General features: G+C 50.3%; 5 protein-coding genes across 10 annotated transcripts in view; 4 read left to right on the top strand and 1 right to left on the bottom strand.

Moving 5' to 3' along the window:
- The window catches only part of LOC115640751 (zinc finger protein 436-like), a 452,700-nt gene that overhangs the window by 61,667 nt on the left and 369,237 nt on the right, over window positions 1-21,796 (top strand). The window lies entirely within an intron of this gene.
- LOC115640730 (zinc finger protein 260-like) overlaps window positions 1-21,796 on the top strand; it is a 341,512-nt gene that overhangs the window by 56,873 nt on the left and 262,843 nt on the right. The window contains exon 2 of one of the 2 annotated variants that reach the window (XM_030543662.1): window positions 2,690-2,800. The exons of the other annotated variant lie outside the window; for it this stretch is intronic. Within the exon in view, the coding sequence (XP_030399522.1) occupies window positions 2,690-2,800 (111 nt within the window). The remainder of the gene's footprint in view (window positions 1-2,689; window positions 2,801-21,796) is intronic. 2 annotated transcript variants of the gene reach the window in all.
- LOC115640774 (putative zinc finger protein 66) overlaps window positions 1-21,796 on the bottom strand; it is a 687,485-nt gene that overhangs the window by 528,916 nt on the left and 136,773 nt on the right. The window lies entirely within an intron of this gene.
- Window positions 1-21,796, top strand: part of LOC115640675 (zinc finger protein 850-like) — a 542,158-nt gene that overhangs the window by 425,428 nt on the left and 94,934 nt on the right. The gene's annotated exons all lie outside the window — the stretch shown is intronic.
- The window catches only part of LOC115640827 (zinc finger protein 300-like), a 308,757-nt gene continuing 288,244 nt past the window's right edge, over window positions 1,284-21,796 (top strand). The window contains exon 1 of the mRNA XM_030543851.1: window positions 1,284-1,358. The gene's annotated coding sequence lies outside the window, so the exon portion shown is untranslated. The remainder of the gene's footprint in view (window positions 1,359-21,796) is intronic.

The raw sequence follows: 21,796 nt of genomic DNA, 5'->3' as shown, positions 1-21,796 counted from the left end.
GATTAACAGAATATATGTTACCTTTTCTTCTTCACCTTCACGTTGGGATATACTTCAAGAACATATGCCAATATCTGTTAAAGGGTTATCGGACACTCGTTGGGAGTCGAGAACTGATGCTGTGAAGCCATTGCATTATCACCTTGAAGAATTGTGCAATGCTTTGTCATCTTTGCGAGAATATGCCCTCGAAAAGAAAGGTGGCAATACAACAACAGAAGCCGGTGCGCTTTTAGACCATGTTACTACGTGGCCTTTTGTTCTGACTGTGTACACGTGGTACGATATACTATTTCACGTCAATAAAATCAGCAAATTAATTCAGTTACCAGATGTGTCAATTGACGTACTGCAGGCAGAAGTTGGTGCTACAATGAAGGTTTTGGAAGACTATCAAAATACAGGATATAACTCTGTGGTCACAAATGCACGTGAAATAGCAGAGCATATGGGTGCTGAGCAGGTGTTTCCAGAAACCAGGGTGTGACGTAAGAAGAGAATGTTTGATTATGAATGTGCTGATGATTCGAGTCATCTTTCTGCCGAAGAAAAATTCAAATCGCAGTTCTTTCTTGTTCTCACTGATCAGGCCATATCTTCTGTTTCATCGCGATTTGACCAACTCGTGGAGTGGTATAAGTTGTTTGGATTTCTGTACAACGCTAACAGCCTGAAGCAGTGTCACAGAGAAAATGAACTGGAGAATCACAGCAAAAATTTTGACAGAAAAATGGGAGACATTGATGCCAACGAACTCATAATGGAATTGAATCGTTTTATTTATGTCATCGAGAAAGAGAGAGGACTTGTCACGGCAAACAATTTTTTAATGTACATATACAAGAACAGCCTTCAGGAGATATATCCGAATCTTTGCATTTGCATCAGAATTCTTCTGACCACACCAGTTACTGTCGCTAGTGCTGAAAGAAGCTTCAGCAGAATGAAACTGATCAAGAATATCCTGCGCTCAACCATGACAGATGACAGGCTTTCTGCGCTTGCAGTTATCTCAATCGAAAACAAGATTGCCAGATCTCTGGACTATGACACATTGATTAACCAATTTGCGGAGAACAAGTCTCGAAAGAAGCGCTTTGCGTAAATACGGAATACATGTACACTGTAGGCCTATGTATACATAATATGAACCCTGTATATTGTATAAAATAAATACAGCATTCCAGTTTCTGCATTGTAAGGGGCCCCGGACATATGTTCAGAGAGGGCCACGTTCTTTGTTGCTACGGCCCTGCCGGCCCCTGCCCCTGCCCCGGGGGGCCCCGCTCGGAGGGAAGGTGAGAGAGACCCGCCCCCCCCCCAGCACCCCCGGGCTGTAGGGGGCGGAGGCTAAAGAGGTGCAGGGGGTGAGGGCAGGCGGGGGGAGCGGGGTGGGGGCAGGAGGCGGGTGCTGGGGATGCTGAGGACAGGCTGGGATGGGGGTGGAGGTGCACTGAAGGGAAGATGGGCCGATGCGGGAGGATTGAGGGGATTGTGAGGCTGATGGGAGTGAGGATGGAATGGGGGAAGATGTGAGTGGGTGGCACTGTGAGGGAAGGGGCTGTGGGGGAGACTGGTGGGGGAGAGAGGCAAAAACCCAGCCCAACACCCTCCCACCCTGCTCCCAGTGTGTGTTATTTTCAGACACCCCCGTGCTGGCGGGGTCTGTGTCTCATGAGTTTGCGGGTCTGCCTAGGGCCCTGGTCTGATTTCTTGGCAGGATTCACATCTCAGCCCCACCGGAGTCGCTGCTGCTTTGGGCAGGCAGGGAGTGTGGATGGGCCCATGGGCTCCGCCTCTGCCTGCCTGTCCCTGGTGGCTGCTGCAGGAGTCCAGGGCAGCTCATTCTTCAGGTGAAGCCACCAGAGGGCTCCTGCTGTTCCTCAGGGAGAGGAGTTTACAGGGCAGTGGGGGGAAATCCCCCAAAGTGGCCCCTTTAGTTCTGCTTTTTTTCTAGCATTTGGCTCAGATATGCTGTTAATGGGAGGATCTGAAGAGCATGGGGGTAATCGGGGTGTGACATAGACTGAAGCCCCTTCTGTAACCTCCTCCATCGCCCCTCTCGTCCCGACAGGCTGAGGAATCACGTCCATGTTTCGGTCCAGATGGGCCAGTCTTCCAGGACGCAGGGAAGGGAAATGTCTGTGATGGAGCCAGCTTGGGTAGGAGATTTTCAGGGAGCTCCTGGGAGGGCGGGGGCAGGAAGGAGACCGGGTGTGAGAAATCTGCTAATATTCTGAGTGGGCCCATTGGTGATGGAGGAAGGGAGACAAGCCATTCCCCCATTTCTCAAACAGGATACAACCCCGTTGCACAGGGCTGGGAACATTTTCCAGGCTCCCAGTGCTGGAGTGAGACCCCACTAGCCTGAGGCTGCTGTGAAATATGCAGGGAACCTGTTGGGATTCCTTTCCCTGCCCCTGGCTCAGAGCTCTGCTTCCCGCATCAGCCAGTGGCTGGCAGGAGTGTGGGAAATGAGAAGACCCTGCCCTGCTCCGTGTGCTGGGGGGACAAGGAGCTCTCACTTTCTCCCACCCCCTGAAGCCTCCTGGCTGCTCTGAGCAGGGCGGGGGTGAGACTCTGCTACTCTGGCCCTCCCAGAGCTTCCATTTCTTTATCCTTCCTCCCACGTGACTAGTGCGATTGTGGCTGGAGCAGCAGGTAATGACGGAGCCTTTTGGTGTTTCAGATGCCGGTGAGCTTCGAGGAGGTGGCTGTGTATTTCACCCAGGGGCAGGAGGCTCTGCTGGACCCCGCTCAGAGAGCCCTCTACAGGGACGTCATGGTGGAGAACTATGAGATGTGACCTCACTGGGTAAGGGATTCCCGTCCCCTCAGATACTGGAAGCCGTGGGGTCTGTGTGTCTCTATCTGGTCAGGTTCTTCCCATGTCAGTTAGATCAGAGGTGAATGGGTTCCATAATGCACAGCTGCCGTGTGAGAGAGAGTTGCATCTCCCTGCCCCCACCAGTGAGACGTGGTTGTCAAAACCCAATGGACAAGCTAAATCATCCTCACCCCTCCAGCTTTCAAAGGGGCATAATCCAGCATTGTCCTGTCTGTGCTGTTTCTCGGCTGCACGCACAATCCCTGTTCATCTCCCTCCTTGGGACTAGCTCCAGCCCTGGGGAGGGCTCTGGGCTCTGTAGGTGTAGAAAGAGGCAAGGGTTTAAGTCCAGACCCGTGTGTGAGTCAACGAGGCCTCCAGAGAGAACATATCCTGGGAACGCCTAGTGAGGGAGTAGTAATAATTCAACTCGCCTCCCCAGACATTTTCCTCTTTTCCCAAGGGGGCTCAGTGACCATTTTCCCATCCTCTTGGATTCCACGTTCCTCCAGCAGAGCACAGAAACAGGTTCTGCTCACGGAATGTCCTTTCTGACAAATACTCCACCAGTGCTCCATGCGCCCTGATCTGGTCTGATTTCACCCTCTGCGCAGGATTTCCCATTCCCAAACCTGAGCTGATAGTCCAGCTGGAACGAGGGGAAGAGCCATGGGTGCCCGATCTCTGGGCCTGCAAGGAAAGAAGTGTTCCAAGATGCACCCATACAGGTGAGGAGTGTCAGAGAAACCATCTAGGGAATGAAGGAAAAAGCTGAGTATCCCCAAATATGGTGTGAATAAGCACCCTCAGTTCTTCCTCGTTTCAGCCAGGACAGGGCTGCAGTCATCAGATATAGCTCACACCATTCCAGGAATTTGCGTCCCAGCTATCCTTCCTTGTGAGTGTATGGATGGGATGTGGAGGAGGAGACCAATTGCTCAGTCTTTGTGTTGGGTTTTCCCTTTGTGCTATTCCTCTTTCTCCCCAGCAAAATGACTCCGGTATAGATTGTGTCTCTCCCAGCAGGTGCTGAGCAAGGGAGTGAGAATGAGGATGGGAATCATCATGAGGAAGTTCCCAGGGAAGTGGAACCGCAGGAGACTTTTGTGGAAAGAGCTGAAGGGAATTTTCCCCAGTGCTTCGAAGACGAAGAATCCCTGGGAAGTTGGCACAGGTCAGAGAGGCTTCTGGGAAACTATCCGGGGAAGAAAGTGGGTGAATCTATTAATGATGGGGGCAGAGAGGAGGATCCAGGAGTGCACCAGACAAATCCCAAGGAATAGACACCTTGGCCCTACCTTCCGTGTGTCCCTGCCTGCAGGTATATGGGATCTTGGGGAGCAATTACCACACAGGTGGGGTGCAAAATAAACTTTATTAAGAAAATGCAAAAACAGGGAAAATTTAATAGTGAGGGGTATGGGGTTTGTTAAGGTAGGCAATTGGGGAGGGAGTTCTTTTAGCATAGTATAGGGGGTTTCAATAGTGGGGTACAATACAGTGGGGTACAATACAGTTGGGTACAATACAGTTGGTAACCAACTAACACTGAAGTATAAATGTAACAGGTAGCTAACAATTTCTAGGTAAAGGGTATAACCAACTAACAGTTATGGGTAAAATGTGTTAAATAACCAACAACTCTAGGTAAAAATGTGTCACAGTGGTGTAAATATAAAATGTGAGGTGTGTGAGAGAGAAAAAGGGTAACCAATGGGGTTTTATGCTAGACTTCAGTAATACAATTGAGGTTTGGCAGCAGTAGGAGCGGGGTGAACACGTGGGGGAAGGGATTAAAAGAGAGAGAGAGAAAGGCAGTGGTAGAGGAATGAGGTTAGGGGATGGGGGAAGAGGAGCACGTGGTGGAGCAGAAACCAAAGATAGAGGCGCTACAGTGGGAGATTTAAACTCAGGGAGACACAGAGAGCAGACAGGCTGCAAGTTTAAACAGCAGAGAGACTGCAATAAGTGACTAGGGAGCTCGGGGGGGGGGGGGAATTGGGGCGGTGGGAAGACAAATTCAAAAGGTAAAAACCTTATCTATCCCCTAACTTAATCAAACTTATATAAAATGACAAGCAGCTACAGAATACAACCAGGCAATGATTTTCTAAACTTATCTTAACCAACAATTAGGCAACACAACAAATATCACAGAAACTTACAAGCTCTACAATCTTAACAAACTATGACTTATTAAAAAAAAACAAGACCTATGGTGCACCTTATGCTATGGGGAGGTTACAGAGGGCAGAGTGGTATGTATCCAGGACCCAGCTCCCAAGGAAGCCAAGGGATGGTGGCTACAGCGGTGGATACAGCTGAAAGCAGAGAGCCCCAAGGCAAAGCCCACAGGAGCAGAGCTTAGCAGTGGCAAAGAGCCCTGTAGTTTAAGAGAGGTTTTAAGACACAGACCAAGGTTTAGCTTGAGTCTGTGTGCTGGGGAAACAGAGCCAGCAGCTAAAATAATAGAATAAAAGTATAGAAAGTTTTACAGAGGGATTCTTACCAGTCCCCAAGGCAGCAGCAAAGGCAGAAGCAGCAGCAACATCAGAAGAGGCAAGGAGGGTTCGGTACAGTCTCAATAATCAGGAGATCTCTCAGGTAGCAATTCGTTCTTCGTGGGGGGGGGGTTTCAGAAACGGGGGTACGCTCAAAAATAAAACGAGAGCAGCGAAAGGACCCCCCAGAACCCCTGGCTGATCAGACCAGGCAGCAATGCAGGAACCTTTCTGAGGTGTGTTTCAAAAATGTCTGGTTTTAAAGGCAAACTTGGGCAGTTTCCCACCAGTAATCCTGATAGGCTCCCTCTGTCACAGGGGAGGGGGCACAGGGGAAAAACTGAAGGTAAGCCCAGAGACATGCCTGGACATAGTCCTGTGCAATAGGTGACTCAAGAGCACATGAGACTATGACTCATGCCCAGGATCTTAAAACCACAATAGGCCTTGCAGCTCTGGACATTGCCTACCCTACACCAAGCCCAGGTTCAACGAGGTGATAACAGGACTAACCCTTTGAAAAGGGCAGTGGTCCCATTTAGCATGCAGCACAAGTGGCCATCCCTTTGAGAAGGGCAATGGCTCTTGTTAAACAACTTAAGGGGCCCTCCCTTTGAGAAGGGCAGTGGCCCTGGTAAACAACTTAACAGCCAGGGAAGGGCGGCCACAGGAGAACAGAAAACAAAATGGAGTCTGGGGAAACAAAATGGAATAGGGGAATAGCTGTAACGGACATGCCCCCCTGGCCGACCTGAACAGGCTGTGAGGGGGATGTCCCATGCAAAGACCAAAAAAAAGAAAAAAAAAAAAAAGAGAAAAACAAAGGTTTTACAAGTCATCGTCTTCGTAGTATGGAGGTGGTGGTTTGCTGCTGTCCAAGGGGATGGAGGAATACCTCACCTGCAAAGGCAGGGCTGACACAACCTTATGAATTAGCTGCTTGACCACTGCTATCCCCAACAGAAAGGCCACAAGAACAATAGCCACAGTAATAAGCCACTGCTTGATGGACTGAGCCCAGGTCCCCAACCCCCAGCTGGACCACTGAGCTTGCCACCAATCCCACTGCTTACGCTCTTTACGAATCTGGACGGCGAGGGAGGATAGTTGGTCAGCCACGGCTGAGACATTGTTCCACCCAGGCTGAAGGCGCAGGCAACATTGTCCTTTAAAGCGAGGATCAAGGTCCTACAAGGCGACACAAAAGTCCTTCTGTAGGATGGTCTGGATCAGAAGACGGTTCTGCTCGGCGTAGTTGGCTAGGATAGTGAGGGCGTCGCTGGTTCGACGAAGTCCTTCTGCTGTGATGTTGGTGAGGGCCTCCAGACCAAGCGACAGTCCACGGATTTGCTGTAAAGTTAAACTGTATGAGAGGGGGTTAAACTGTATGTACCCTCCTATGACCATCTCGGTGGCTGACTTGAGTCGCTCCCATGCGGTGGCTGTTCGTCGTTTGCGTGGCGAGGAGAAGAAGGGGCGACGGTGGTGAAAGAGCCCTCCTCCCTTTACGACGAGTTGCCCGATGGCACATACCCCCTTTGGGAATGCGGGTAGAGCAGTCAGGGCAATGTTGTTCCCACAGAGCCACACTTGTCCTGGGGAAGAGGGTAAAAACTGGTCATGGATGGAGCTTCGCTGGGGGGATTTCTGGCCAGGTGGTATATCGACCTCCATCCATAGTAGGTGGGCGGCTCTGACCTGTCTCAGTTCTACATGGGTCTGAGCTGTGGATAAGTATTGGGTGGGCTTAAACACTGTACTTGTTGAAAGATGATTAATAAACCTGGTGAACTCAGTGCGGTATCTTGAGCTTCCTTTCTTGGGGTTTGAGTTAGGCCGAGGTCCTATGAACCATTGGGTGCAATTGGGATACTGCCCCAACGGAGTGGGATTGGAGAAGCCAAAGAACACGATGCAGGGGGCTGCTGGGAGTAGTCCTGTCACCGCAACAGGGGCGAATGAGTTGGGTCTTCGGTCGTCGCTGGTGGTGTTGCACGTGAACAGAGGCCAATGAACCCAGTTTGTGTTGTTGCAGGCTGAAGCTGGATGCTGTGGAGTCAGGTTCGTGAGGGGGAGGAACTCCCAGAGGAAGGGGGACCCTCCCTCTGAGGCCTTTGGTCTTGTACAGGCAACGCAATGGTGTGATGGGGGGACATCTGACAGGTTCCCGATGAGGACCTCCTGTAGGGCGTAGGCTCTCAACCAGGCAGCCAGAGGGTTTTCCCGAGGCGGGGTGGCAATCATGGTGACTGATTCCTACGGAGACATAAAAGAAAGGTGGCCCCTCTTAGGGCCTGTTATGACCGAACACTAAGCCAGTTGTGGTGGACCAGGTCAGGCTTGCCCCGTCCATCTATTTGAATATGATAGGTGTTAGGGAACCGGCCAGGTGTGATGATGGTGGCTGCTAGTGGAGTGCAGGTTCCCTGGGCATTGGGAATAGAGACCCACACTGGCTGAGAAATACTATAGGCAGGTTTCCAAGGTTCCCGTGGTTTAGGAGCAATTTCTGGCCATCGGCTGTATGCTGTATTAAGGGAAATGAGGGCTTGAGGCAGGACCCGGTCCCACCCCTTGTAATCAGGGGTGCTAAGTATGGCCCGAATCTGGGTCTTCAGCATTCCGATCCGTCTCTCCATGACTCCGTTGCTTTGGGGGTGATATGGCAGGTGGGTGTGAAGACGCACCCCCCACTGGGACACCGTCTGGTCTATAGCTTTACTGGTGAACGGTGGCCCTCCATCGGTCTGGATCTCTTCAGGTGCCCCCCAGGCAGCAATTACCTGGAGAAGGGCTACAGAAACAGCTGGTGCAGTAGATCGCCTGAGGGGAGAACACATTAACTGACAAGACCCTAGGTCAACTATTACAAGCCCCTTTGGATACTGTTTGGCCCCCGGGAGGGGGCCAATGAGGTCCATCTGCCAGGTTTTACCTGGGCTAAAGTGCTCAGGGCTATAAGCACCATGAGCATAGACAGGCTTGTTAGTGACTCGTGCCTGTTGGCAGCTCAGACACCCTTGAACAGCTTGGGTGCACTGCTGCCTAGACACGCTCGATGTTCGTCTCCCTTGGTCAGTCAACAGCTGATGTAGGGCACGGGCAGGCAGGTGCCCCCACTCTTTATGAAGCCAGGTGATGAAGGGATCACTGCAAGAGATAATGTTAACCTGGGATATGTTACACTTATATTCTCGGAGTTGTAGATCCAGGCTGGAATGAAGAGGGTTACTGTCAGACCTGTGTGAAGGACAATGAGTAACAAACCATGGCAGCTTGGACTGTGCTGCCAGTTGAGTAATCTGTGCCCATATTTCTTCATGAGCGGTGGGCCGTCCTTCTCCCATCAGGATGGACACGCAGTAGCTTGAGTCCACTCCCAGGACCACGCGTGTTTTCGGGTAGGCTGCCACAATGTGAGAGGCTGCCAGTAGGACGCCTTCTGCTTCGGCCTTCTGAGCTGAGCTGGACAAATCTAAGGGTTTAACTTTGAGGGTGTTACAGGTAGCACACAGCATTCCTGCTCGGGGAGAAGGCGATGTGGCCCCATCAGATACAATCCAAGGGGCATAGGCACTCAGTTGGGCAATAGCCCCCGGCTCAGTGGGAGCTGCAGTGGAGGAGGACTTGAGGGCCCAATGTCCAAATACCTCCTGGGCCTGGTAAACGAGTCGCTCCCAGGTAGCAGGGGCTCCCTGGAACTGGGGGGCCGGTGTGAAGGTGAGGTATGGGAGAAGCTCCACATGAGGCCCCTTTAGGGTGCCTGTGGCAGATTTACCCCATGGGAGAGCATACTGGACAGCAAGCATGGCAATGCCCACAGGCCCATAACGATATTCGGGTCCTGACAACTTCCGGGCCTGATTGTGGACAGGGAGGTCCTCTTGGGACACAGTTACGGCCACATGGTCTGAGGACACAGTGAGGGTAATCTCAATAGGGTTGGTGGGATTCCATTGAGCCAAGGTGGGCCCAGAGCCCAACCAGGCAGCCAGGGAAGACACCGCCTGCTCGGCCTCTGGTGTCCAAGGGGTTTTAATGTTCCTGGCATATTGCTGCAAAACAGATAGTTGTGGCAACAAAGCAGCAGGGAGAAACTGTCTGTGATAGTTAATTACACCTAACACATGCTGCACTTCACGTCTGGGGGGAGCTACCCCCAAGGGGAAAGAATTCGTGAGTGGGTGGTAAGTTAAGTGGCGTAGCTGTCCCTTTTCTACAGTAAAACCTAAAAACTGAAAGGTAGAAGTAGCAGTGAGGACACTTTTAGGCAAACTGAGGTTCCACCCATCGGTGGATAAAGCGGCCTGAACCTGTTCAGTGACCTTTTGTGCTTCAGTTGGTATGGTGCCAGTTATAAGAATGTCGTCCACGTAATAGACAACATGAATGTTGGGGAGGGATGGTACCTTCTCTAATGTGCGGGTTAGGGCCTCACTGGCACAGGCAGGTGAGTTTTTGTACCCTTGGGGACACGCTTGCCATTGGTACTGGGCTCCCTGGTAAGCGAAGTTTAACAATCCCTTGGGGTCATAGAGGGGGATCTGATAAAACATATCTTTTAGGTCTATTGTACAGGCCCATTGGTTAGTGTCGTCCAGTAGGATGCGTTCTATAGTGGGGATATCCCATTTGGCGGCGAATGCTACTGATCGTATGTGTTTGTTAGCGGCGCGATAATCTATAACCATCCTGTACTCATTGGTTTTGTGTGGTTTTGGGATTCCCCATGCACTGGACAAGTATTTGCTCGCTGACACACGCCGAATCTTGTTATCATTAAGCAATGTTTCAATGAGCTGGGCAATGTGTGGTTGACCTTCTGGGGCTGTGGGTATGGGTCTGTATTTCCAGGGTGTGGGGTTGAGAAGTTCAGTTTCATGAGGGGCACTGGCACCCGATAGGGTGACTGGTAGTGCATCAAGCACGGCTTTGGCCAGTTTAAAACGCCGTAGCTCCCGAACCCCAAGGAGTGACATGGGTCCCACTAGGGCCCGAAATGTTACTGGTGTGTGGCCTATGGATGCGTGTACCTTTACTTCTGCACGGGGTTCTGTGCTGTTGAGGCCTTGCACATAAATGGTGTGTCCTGTGGGGGTGTGAGGGACGTGAGGAGGAACAATGGACACCTGTGCCCCCGTGTCCAGCAAAAAGGGGATGACGAGACCCTTGTCAAAAACTAGCGGATAATAGGGGCGGGGGTCCCCTTGCCGGGTGCTGGCTGCCGCCAAGCACCCGGCCATTACCCGTTTTTTGGCTGGGAAGGTTCTGAGCGCTCTTCCCATCCCAGAGCTATGGCCAAGGCTCTTTGCTGCTCACTATTGAGCTTACGTACAACCTCCTTAGTGAGGCCCTTGTACAATAAGAACCCAAAAATTTTGCGTTCTGTAAATGAATGCTGTGAGTACTGGAGCGTGGGTTGTGAACTGGCGTGTGGGGGGTGTGGACTGGCGTGTGGGGGGTGTGGACTGGCGTGTGGTGGGGGTGGACTGATGGGTAGAGCTTGGGCTGAGGGCCATCTTATTTTCTCGAGGGCTTCATAGAGTCGCCCAATGGGGCGCCTAGCATACCCCCTTAGCCACAGAACTGCCCCAGTGTCAGGGGTGGTACTGCTATCCATGGCTAAGTCAATGGCAGCTTCGTCTGTGGGTATCTCGGTGGGGTCAATAACGTGTCTGAAGGCATTGACCTGGTTAATCTGAGCCTGAGTAAGCCCCAGAGGTTGTTGGGTAGGGGACCACAGCATGATGGACCCCCCTGCGATGGCACATCTGAGGGAAGAGATGTCCTTGACGCTTCCTCTGGGGACTTGGATCCCTTGAAGGGAGTGCTGTAAATGGAGGAAGGCCAGTGCTGGGGCGGTCAGGGGCCATGCAGTGTTAGATATTACCAGGCTCCCTGAGAGACCCCTGGACCAGCTACTGGTCCTGGCTAATACTATGCCCTCTTCTCTATCCACTAACTCATGTCCGTTTTCCAGAGCCAGGCGGCCTAGCCACAGTAGTGGTGGCTCATTGGCCCCCCTAGCGGTGTCCGAGATGAACTCCTTCATCTCTGCTTTGGAGCGAGGTCAGAGTTCTGTCACCTGTGTGGTATTGCCCTGGTTATCAATCTTTATACGACTGATGGATACCGGCAGGGCTTCACCAGAGGTGACAGTGGGTGCAGGTTCATGGGCTTGGGCCTCTAGAGGGGCTGAAGGTATGGCTGGGTATAGTGGGGTTTTCTTGAGGGGAGATGAGGCCTCTGGGTGGGTATATGGGGGTGGTTTTTCAGGGGATTTATTGGGACTGGGCAGGCTAGAGGTCAGCGGTGGTCCCTCCTGGCTAGCCTGGCTAGTGGCCTCCTTGGCTGAGGTCATTAGGGCCCCATGGAAAACAGTTAGTTTATCAAGGGCCTGAGCCAGGATCTCATAGGTAACTGTGGCTACCTTTTGGGGCTTATATATGTCATGCCACAGTTTCTTGGGCTTTCGAATTTCATCCAGCTTCTGCACCAGTTCTGTTAATATCTGGTGGGTGGGGGACCCCTGCAAAATTCGAGGTTCAGGGGCGAGCTTAGATGGAGCCCCCCCGCAGGCTTTCACAACCCTTCCCACCTCTCTCCAGAGGCGGGTGGGATCTGAATCTGCGGCTGGCTCTCCTGCCTTAGTGCAGACTGGCCGGAGGCTGGAATCAGCAGGGCTGGCCCTGAATGTGGGGTGGCAGGTTAAGAGGCACCCCACATCAGTGAGCCCCAGGTGGATGGTATACACCCTGGAGCTCTGGCCTTTGCCAATAGTACAGACCCATTCTAGGGCCTTAGGCTGCTGTTTACTTTGCAGCAAGTGGTATTGTAGGTGGTTGGTCTGATCTTCCTCTGTCCCAGAGGTCTTGGCCTCTTTCCAGGGACAGGGAGGGCAGTAATTGTTACCCCAAGATCCTGTTCGTGACGCCATGTCCCTGCCTGCAGGTATATGGGATCTTGGGGAGCAATTACCACACAGGTGGGGTGCAAAATAAACTTTATTAAAAAAATGCAAAAACAGGGAAAATTTAATAGTGAGGGGTATGGGGTTTGTTAAGGTAGGCAATTGGGGAGGGAGTTCTTTTAGTATAGTATAGGGGGTTTCAATAGTGGGGTACAATACAGTGGGGTACAATACAGTTGGTAACCAACTAACACTGAAGTATAAATGTAACAGGTAGCTAACAATTTCTAGGTAAAGGGTGTGTCACAGCAGCATATAACCAACTAACAGTTATGGGTAAAATGTGTTAAATAACCAACAACTCTAGGTAAAAATGTGTCACAGTGGTGTAAATATAAAATGTGAGGTGTGTGAGAGAGAAAAAGGGTAACCAATGAGGTTTTATGCTAGACTTCAGTAATACAATTGAGGTTTGGCAGCAGTAGGAGCGGGGTGAACACGTGGGGGAAGGGATTAAAAGAGAGAGAGAGAGAGAGAGAGAAAGGCAGTGGTAGAGGAATGAGGTTAGGGGATGGGGGAAGAGGAGCACGTGGTGGAGCAGAAACCAAAGACAGAGGCGCTACAGTGGGAGATTTAAACTCAGGGAGACACAGAGAGCAGACAGGCTGCAAGTTTAAACAGCAGAGAGACTGCAATAAGTGACTAGGGAGCTCGGGGGTGGGGGGGAATTGGGGCAGTGGGAAGACAAATTCAAAAGGTAAAAACCTTATCTATCCCCTAACTTAATCAAACTTATATAAAATGACAAGCAGCTACAGAATACAACCAGGCAATGATTTTCTAAACTTATCTTAACCAACAATTAGGCAACACAACAAATATCACAGAAACTTACAAGCTCTACAATCTTAACAAACTATGACTTATTAAAAAAAAACAAGACCTATGGTGCACCTTATGCTATGGGGAGGTTACAGAGGGCAGAGTGGTATGTATCCAGGACCCAGCTCCCAAGGAAGCCAAGGGATGGTGGCTACAGCGGTGGATACAGCTGAAAGCAGAGAGCCCCAAGGCAAAGCCCACAGGAGCAGAGCTTAGCAGTGGCAAAGAGCCCTGTAGTTTAAGAGAGGTTTTAAGACACAGACCAAGGTTTAGCTTGAGTCTGTATGCTGGGGAAACAGAGCCAGCAGCTAAATAAAATAAAATAAAAGTATAGAAAGTTTTACAGAGGGATTCTTACCAGTCCCCAAGGCAGCAGCAAAGGCAGAAGCAGCAGCAACATCAGAAGAGGCAAGGAGGGTTCGGTACAGTCTAAGTAATCAGGAGATCTCTCAGGTAGCAATTCGTTCTTCGTGGGGGGGGTTTTCAGAAACGGGGGTACGCTCAAAAATAAAACGAGAGCGGCGAAAGGACCCCCCAGAACCCCTGGCTGATCAGACCAGGCAGCAATGCAGGAACCTTTCTGAGGTGTGTTTCAAAAATGTCTGGTTTTAAAGGCAAACTTGGGCAGTTTCCCACCAGTAATCCTGATAGGCTCCCTCTGTCACAGGGGAGGGGGCACAGGGGAAAAACTGAAGGTAAGCCCAGAGACATGCCTGGACATAGTCCTGTGCAATAGGTGACTCAAGAGCACATGAGACTATGACTCATGCCCAGGATCTTAAAACCACAATAGGCCTTGCAGCTCTGGACATTGCCTACCCTACACCAAGCCCAGGTTCAACGAGGTGATAACAGGACTAACCCTTTGAAAAGGGCAGTGGTCCCATTTAGCATGCAGCACAAGTGGCCATCCCTTTGAGAAGGGCAATGGCTCTTGTTAAACAACTTAAGGGGCCCTCCCTTTGAGAAGGGCAGTGGCCCTGGTAAACAACTTAACAGCCAGGGAAGGGCGGCCACAGGAGAACAGAAAACAAAATGGAGTCTGGGGAAACAAAATGGAATAGGGGAATAGCTGTAACGGACACCGTGTAGGAAAGAATTCATTGCGAGCTCACAGCTTGTGACACATCAGACAATCCATACTGGAGGGAAACTCCTACAATGCTTGGACCATGGGGTCAGCTTCAGTAAGCTCTCAGATCATAATAACAACGGGAGAAGTCACAGTGGAGAAAAACCCTCTCAATCCCTCGAGTGGCGAGAAATGTTTCATTTAGAAGACACAAATAATTAGACATCAGGCAATCCACACAGGAGAGATACCCCACAAGTGCTTGGACTGTGGGAAAAGTTTCATAAGACGGTCACACCTTGTTCAACATCAGAGAATCCACACGGGAGAGAGACCCCACAAGTGCTTGGAGTGTGGGAAAAATTTCAAACAGAAGTCTCAGCTCGTTTATCATCAGGCAATCCACACAGGAGAGAGACCCCACAAGTGCATGGACTGTGGAAACGGTTACATACAAAGGTCAGACCTTGTTAAACATCAGGCAATCCACACAGGAGAGAGACCCCACAAGTGCTTAGACTGGTGGAAAAGTTTCTTAAGTAGGTCTCACCTTGTTCAACTTCAGGCAATCGACACAGGAGAGACTCCAGAGGTGCTTGGACTGTGGGAAAAGTTTCATATGGAGGTCTGACCTCATTAAACATGGAAGAATCCACACAGGATCTAAACTTCTGTGACACATGGCAAGAAAGGATTAAGCAACTTGCATGTAATTGATTCGCTGGGGGTAGGGGCTGAAAGATGGAGAGAATGTTTATAGCTGAAATCAACAAAATGTGTTTTGGAAGGTTAATGTCAATGGGATCTGTTCCGCTCTCCTGCTCGGACATTTTCTCGGGGGATCCCGGAGATGGAAAGGAGCAGCTGTTACCATCTTGGCTACCAGTTCCCACAGTGACTCTCTACACTAACAATTCTCAAACTGTGGGCAGAGCCTCCCAATGGAGGGACAGGAATGTGTCAAGGGAGGTGTGACCTCTGTGTGGTCTTTGTTTGTTTTTTAAAGAGCACTGGCTGTCAGCCTCAGGTGGCTGGGGCTCATGAAGAAGGAACAGGCCCATGTGGGAGGTGGGGATAAATGCTCAGGCTCTAAAACCCAGGTGGAGCAGCAGCACAGAAGTAGGTATCAGTGGGGTGATAAGTCTGCTATGAACAGCGATATTGAGGAATATCACTTTTCATGTGGCCACCGTCACTTCTGTGCTGCTGGTGAAGGGCTTCAGAGCCGGGCACATCGCAGCCACCACGTTTACAAAATGATAAGTCTTCTCCAAAGTATGTCCTGTGAGGTATCATAGGGAAAGTCACCGCCTGCTGAATATTATTGTCCCGTTAAAATGTGTCTATCAGTACTGGCCATGGAGCTCGGAGAGTTTGCTGTATGTTTGTTACATGCTGTAAAGCTGGAAAACACCCACAGATGAGCTCCCCAGAGACAATGGCACCTGCATACCAGCTAGGTGCTAAGTGGCCAGTAATTGCTCAGCCGGCCCTTCACCAGCTGTGGAGCCAGGAGCAAGAGAGTTACAATTCACCGGAAGGACGGCTGGACGCTCACTTAGGCCAGGGACTGATTGTCACCTGCCCCCCGGCTGCGGGGTGAACCTCAAAGAGGAGAGTGGTATGAAAGCAAAAGAAAGAATTGCCTCCATTTTCACGTCTCCTCTCCCATCTTTCCAGAAGGCAAGAATATGAGTTGAAACGCAACAGAGGCCATGGAGTGGGGAGGATGGACCAAGGCTGGAAGGAAATCCAGCCCCTGGGTACTCAGAACTGTGATCTGCCTGCAACAGCAGGTGGGGGGCACAAACCTCCTTGCTTTACATTTTCCTTAAATTGGTAACATGTAGGATTTAAAATACATTTTATAATTTTGTAGTTTTAACCGGTTCTAACCTTTTATATCTTTCTCCCCTGTAATCCCTGAAAACCCCCTTGCTCCAGTTACTAAAGTGGTTTTAGTGTTTTGTCTGGACCTGTGTGTTTTCATTGAAATGTTTGGGGGATTTGACTGGAGAGAACAAGGCTGTGGCCTAATCCGGCCCTTCTGTGGAGGTGACCCACTAATAACTGAGATTGTCCAGCACAGTGACCAGACTGAGCTGTCCAAGATGCACTTTCCCGCGGTGCAAGGCTGGGAGGAGAAAACTGGCTGATGTTGCTGTGTCGTTTGGTAAGTTCCTGAGTGTCTGGCTAGTCGCACTCGGTACAGTGCAACCAGGAGTGACTTTGAAGGCTGGTGGCTGTGTGTGAGCAGAGCGTGGAGGGGTTTGTTGTTCACACAGGGAAGCAGCAGGGTGGATTTGATTTAAAGAATTAGTCAGGAAGACTCCATTTAATCATGGTTTTCTACATAAAAAGATATTCTTGTTGGTTGTTATAACCTTAGTACATATTCTTCACAATGCAGAGATAGATGTAGGTTTCATTTTTGGAAGGTACACACTATATATTTTTAAACTATGATTTATTTTGAAAACTTTTCAGATGAGCTTTACAGCTATATCAGACAATGAATGTTTGGTTATTTCATTTCATTTAATTTCATTTGGTTGTTTCATTGTTAGGTTATTTCATTCATGCCATGTTGTATTAGGAGGAGAACATCACCAGACAGACATTTAAATAACGGAAATCTGATTTTCTTGATTTTTTTTAAAGTCGTTGATTTTTATTTATCCTTGGATAAAACATGCCCTGGGATGGATAATTAAGCAGTTCAACAGTCCAGATTGTACCATGGGGTATGTCTCACACCCGCTGTCTCCTGGGACCCACATGGCACCGTTGGGCTATCTTCATCCTGACCCTGAAAGGGAAACTGAGCAGGGCAAAGCAGAGAAGAGGAACCAGCCAATATCCTCAACTGCTTCGGCTAAATCCTGAACTGTCCCTGATATGTGGGACTTGAGGTTCTGCCGCCAGCCTTCCCTCCACACGTCTGTTTCCCTCCCAGTGGTCAGGGGTGAAAGTATCTGAAAGGACTTAGCGATATGCCGGAGTCCTGAGCAGGGGGAGGGGCCTCAACCAGAATTGGTGGGGTCTTCATATCCCGGGGCCCTTTACATTGAGATTTAATGGGCCCGCGACTCTGGCTGTGGTAGCAGTGGCTGAGAGCCTCGGGCTCTTTAAATCATAGCAGGAGCTGCGGCAGCGGCCAGGGGTCCCGGGGCTCGGGCAGTGATGTAAACGGCCCAGGGCTCTGCTGCAGTAATGGCGGCCAGAGCTCCTGGCCCATTAAATCGCTGCCAGAGCCCTGCTGCCAGAGCCCCAGGGTAGCAGCAGCAGCTGGGAGTCCCAGGATTTGGGCGGTGATTTAAAGGGTTCAGGACTCTGTAATACAGGAGGCTGAACCTAAAGCTGGGGAACCTGGAGTATAAAAGGGGGTTCTGCAGTGAATAAGAAAACAGGAGAGGAAAAGTGGGTACCTGCAAAACCTTAAAGAGAAGAGATCATTAACCTGTGTCAGTCAATGGCCCACCGGGGAATAGAAAATACTCTCTTTTAAGGGAAAAACACTTTGGAATACGGCCTAAAGTGCAAGAAGATGTAGAAAATTTGGTTAAAAACTGCGTAAGGTGTGCAGCAGATGGGAATAGACCACCGAATTTGGGACCCTTGTGGCACCAAAGACTTGCAGGGCCATGGAGTAGAATACAGGTTGATTATATTAAGAGCCAAAGAGGGAATCAGTATTTATTAGTGATGATAGATTCTTTTTCTGGTTGGGTGGAGGCAATTTCCACCAGGAATCATTCTGCAGAGACCACCACCAAGAAGTTGTGGAAAGTACTGTTTAGTAGCTATGGGACTCCAAAGTAATTGGTTCAGATGATGGAGCACATTTTATAGGAAAAGTAATTATAAAAATATTAAAAGTTTTAGGAATAAAGCAACAACTACCTATCCCCACCATCCTCAGTCGGCAGGGTCAGTAGAAAGGATGGATCAGACTATCAAGCAAGCACTTCGCAAAGTGGTGCACGTTACTGGCAAAGGTTGGGACAATAAATTACTAGTGGTGTTGGCAGCCATCCGGAGCAATGATGGATTGGATACTGACTACCAGCTGTATCACATTCTCTTTGGAAGGTCTATGAGCTTGTGGAACCCTTTATTATATGGAGGAGGAGGAGGAGTCTCTGTTGTCCTGGGCCTTCATCTGCAAGTCCAAGGAGACAGTCTTGGGCAGGAAGCCAGGATCCAAGGGGCGCCATTTCCTCCAATTCTTACACAGTTTTAAAGCCGTCCCACTGGTGTTATTTCCTTTCTTGCCGGTTCTTCATTTTTTTCCAGGGACATGAAAAAACAGGTTTTTTATAAGCAGTTCTTTTTGACCAATTCACCCTTCAGTTTTGCATTTTGGTTGCCAAAATGCAAAACATGCATTCATGTTGAAACACACTCCAGTCGCACTAGGTCGCAAGACCTAATACATGTTACATGGATATATGGGTTATATGTGTACATATCCCAACATTGCCTGCGTCTCCCAAGGGGCTCAGTGACCCTGTGTGATGTTATTGATATAATCTGGGACCATATAGAATACAGTTTCAACCAAGGTCCTGTAGTGTCACCAAATCTTATGTAAAGGGGGTCGTATAAGGTGTCTAAAACCAGGTTATGAGTTGCTAGTTATAATTATGCTGTCTATATATATGTATCATTTTGTAGTTGAAGTTATAAGTATTGGCTCTATACTGTCTGTATTTCAAATTTGGGCTGTGCTTCTGGGAAACATGCCAGACAAGTTGGTGTTAGCTCTGTCTAGCCTGCTTGATGGCCCATTAAGAACCATCAGCTATACAACTGACCCATTGAGAAAAGGCAGATAGGCCTTGTAACTCAGCAAAGTATGCAGGGACTTGCCCATGTGACTCTAGACTCCATTTTGCTGTAATTTTCCACAATAAGGACAAAGAGGTTCTTACACCTGGAAAAGCCTATATAAGGCTGATGCCTCATCTCCATCTTGTCTTCAATCCTGCTTCTTACCTCTGGAGGAACTTTTCTACAAACTGAAGCTCTGAACAAAGGACTGAGGACCCATCCCAGCGGGGGATGTACTCCAGAGACTTTATTTGAACCTGCAGTTTACTCCATCACTGCTACAAGCCTGGACTAAGAACTTTGGCATTACTGTATATAATTGATTCCATTTAACCAATTCTAGCCCTCATCTCTACCTTTTTCCTTTATGAATAAACCTTTAGATTCTAAAGGATTGGCAACAGCGTGATTTGTGGGTAAGATCTGATTTGTATATTGACCTGGGTCTGAGGCTTGATTCTTTGGGATCAAGACGACCTTTTTCTTTTATTGGGGTGTTGGTTTTCATAACTATTTATCCCCAGGACGAGTGGCACTGGTGGGGAGACTGGAATGTGTAAGGAAATTGCTTGTTTGACTTGTGGTTAGCCAGTGGGATGAAACCAAATTCCTCTTTCTCTGGCTGGTTTGGTTTGCCTTAGAGGTGGAAAAGCCCCAGCCTTGGGCTGTAACTGCCCTGTTTAAGCAATTGGTCCTGAATTGGCCCTCTCAGTTGGCTGCTGCTAGAACCGTTTCATCACACCCTGTTTTCATCCTCTGGAACTGAATTACCCCTCAGCTGGCTGAGGGCTCTGGCTTTACCCAGCACCCCCCTCCCCTCCCCCCAGGAGCTCAGAGCTGCGCGGAGTCCCTCCCTACCTGTGGCAGAGTCCCTATGAGACCAGCCAGAGCCAGGAGCAAAAGTTTGTAGCATGTGAGTAAGCAGGGCTGGGGGAGTCAGGCCCGGCAGGGGGGTTGAGCAAGGCTGGGAACAGGCTCTGGAGGCTGGGAAGAGGTGGGTTGGAGCTAAGCTTGGTAGAACCGGGCATAGGACTTTGTGGAGTGGAGGAGGAGGAACCAGGAGAGGATGGCTGGGGCGAGCCGGCCTGGGAAGGGAAATGGGCCGGGGGGGGGGCGGTGTCTTTATATGACTCGGTGAGCTAGCAGCCATAGGTGCTGACTCCATGAGTGCTCTGGGACTGGAGAACCCACAGGGAAAAATTAGAGGGTGCTGTGCACCCACCAGCAGCCAAGCTCCCTGCCTCAGCTCACCTCACCCCCATCTCCTCCCATGAGCTCGCCGCATCTCTGCTTCTCCTCTCAGACAGCTGTTTCGTGGTGTAAGAAGCTCCGGGACGGAGGGGGGAGGAGTGGGAATGTGGCGTGCTCAGGGGAGGAGGCGGGGAAGAGGAGGGGCTGGGACAGGGATTTTGGGGAAGGGGTTGGAATAGGGGCAGGAAGGGGGTGGAGTTGGGGTGGAGACTTTGGGGAAGGGGTTGGAATGGGGGTGGGGTAAGAAGGGGGTCCAGCACCCACCAGCGCCAGCAGAAGTCGGGGCCTATGCTAGCAGGGAATGTGCTGGGGCTTCCTGGGGAGCAGGCTGGTGCCTCCAGAGGGAGCAGATGTTCCAAGCCTGCCCCATTCTGCATCTGCACATCTCTCGCCTGTGCCCGCTGCTCTGCAGGCAACTCCCTGCAATCTCCTTTTCACGCTGCCTCCCTGTGCTCTGAAGTTTAAGCCCAGATGCCGAGGATCCTCTTTGGCCTTTTCTCTCCCCTTCCTTCCCCAGCAGGGATCAGCAGCAGATGTGGGCTGGGAGGAGGGAGAGGTATACCCATAACCTGGCTGGGGAGGAGGGAAAGTTAAAGGAAAAGAAAGAAAGTGGCTTTTGCTTTTCTTGCTCATGGGTGGGGTGGGATAGTTCAGTAGTTTGAGCGGTAACCTGCTCAGCCCAGGGTTGTGAGTTCAATCCTTAAGGGGGTCATTTAGGGATTTGGGGCAAAATTTGTCTGGTCCTGCTTTGAGCAGGGGGTTGGACTAGATGACCTCCTGAAGTCCATTCCAACCCTGATATTCTATGATTAACAAAATGCCTCTGTCAAGAGGAAACTGAAATTAAAACAAAAAGCAGGGAATGTACCCATAGGCACCAACTTTTCCTGGTGCTAGGGGGTGCTCAAGCCCCCTGGCCCAACCTCAACTCCACCACTGCCCCCCCACCACACCCCCATTCCAACTCCTGTCCCAAAGTCCCTGCCCCAACTCCACCCCCTCCCAGCCCCTATTGGACTCCTTCCCCAAATCCATGCCTCAGCCCCCGCTCTTCCCCATTCTCTCCCAGCACTTGCTGCCATGAAACAGCTGTTTTGCAGCAGCAAGAGCTGGGAGCTGGGTGGAGAAGCAGAGCCACAGGACGCTCAGGGGAGGAGGCAGAGGCAGAGCAGAGGTGGAGGTGAGCTGGGGTCAGGAGGTGGGCCAGAGAGCTGCCAGTGGATGCAGAGCACCCACCAAGTTTTCCCCACGAGTGCCCCAGCCCCAGAGCACCCATGGAGTCAGTGCCTATGGTTGTACCTGGAGCAGAAAAGCAGCAATCAGGGCTGCAGAATGCAAGGGAGGGAGCAACTTCTTAGCTGGGAAAGATGGATTCACTCTTAAGAAGGCTGGAGTAGCTGAACACTTTTATTTAGGGGAAAAGGACATGTTTTGTTTTATTTTCTTGAGGATCCAAGTATCTGCAGCTCTGTCTCTCCAGCTGAAAGCATTTTGAATGAGGGAGAGTTCTAAACAGCGTA

This window comes from Gopherus evgoodei, unplaced genomic scaffold (assembly GCF_007399415.2).
Source record: "Gopherus evgoodei ecotype Sinaloan lineage unplaced genomic scaffold, rGopEvg1_v1.p scaffold_32_arrow_ctg1, whole genome shotgun sequence".
Taxonomy (NCBI): Eukaryota; Metazoa; Chordata; order Testudines; family Testudinidae; genus Gopherus; species Gopherus evgoodei.
The sequence above is the reverse complement of the archived record's forward strand: the minus strand, read 5'-3'. Positions and strand labels throughout refer to the sequence as shown.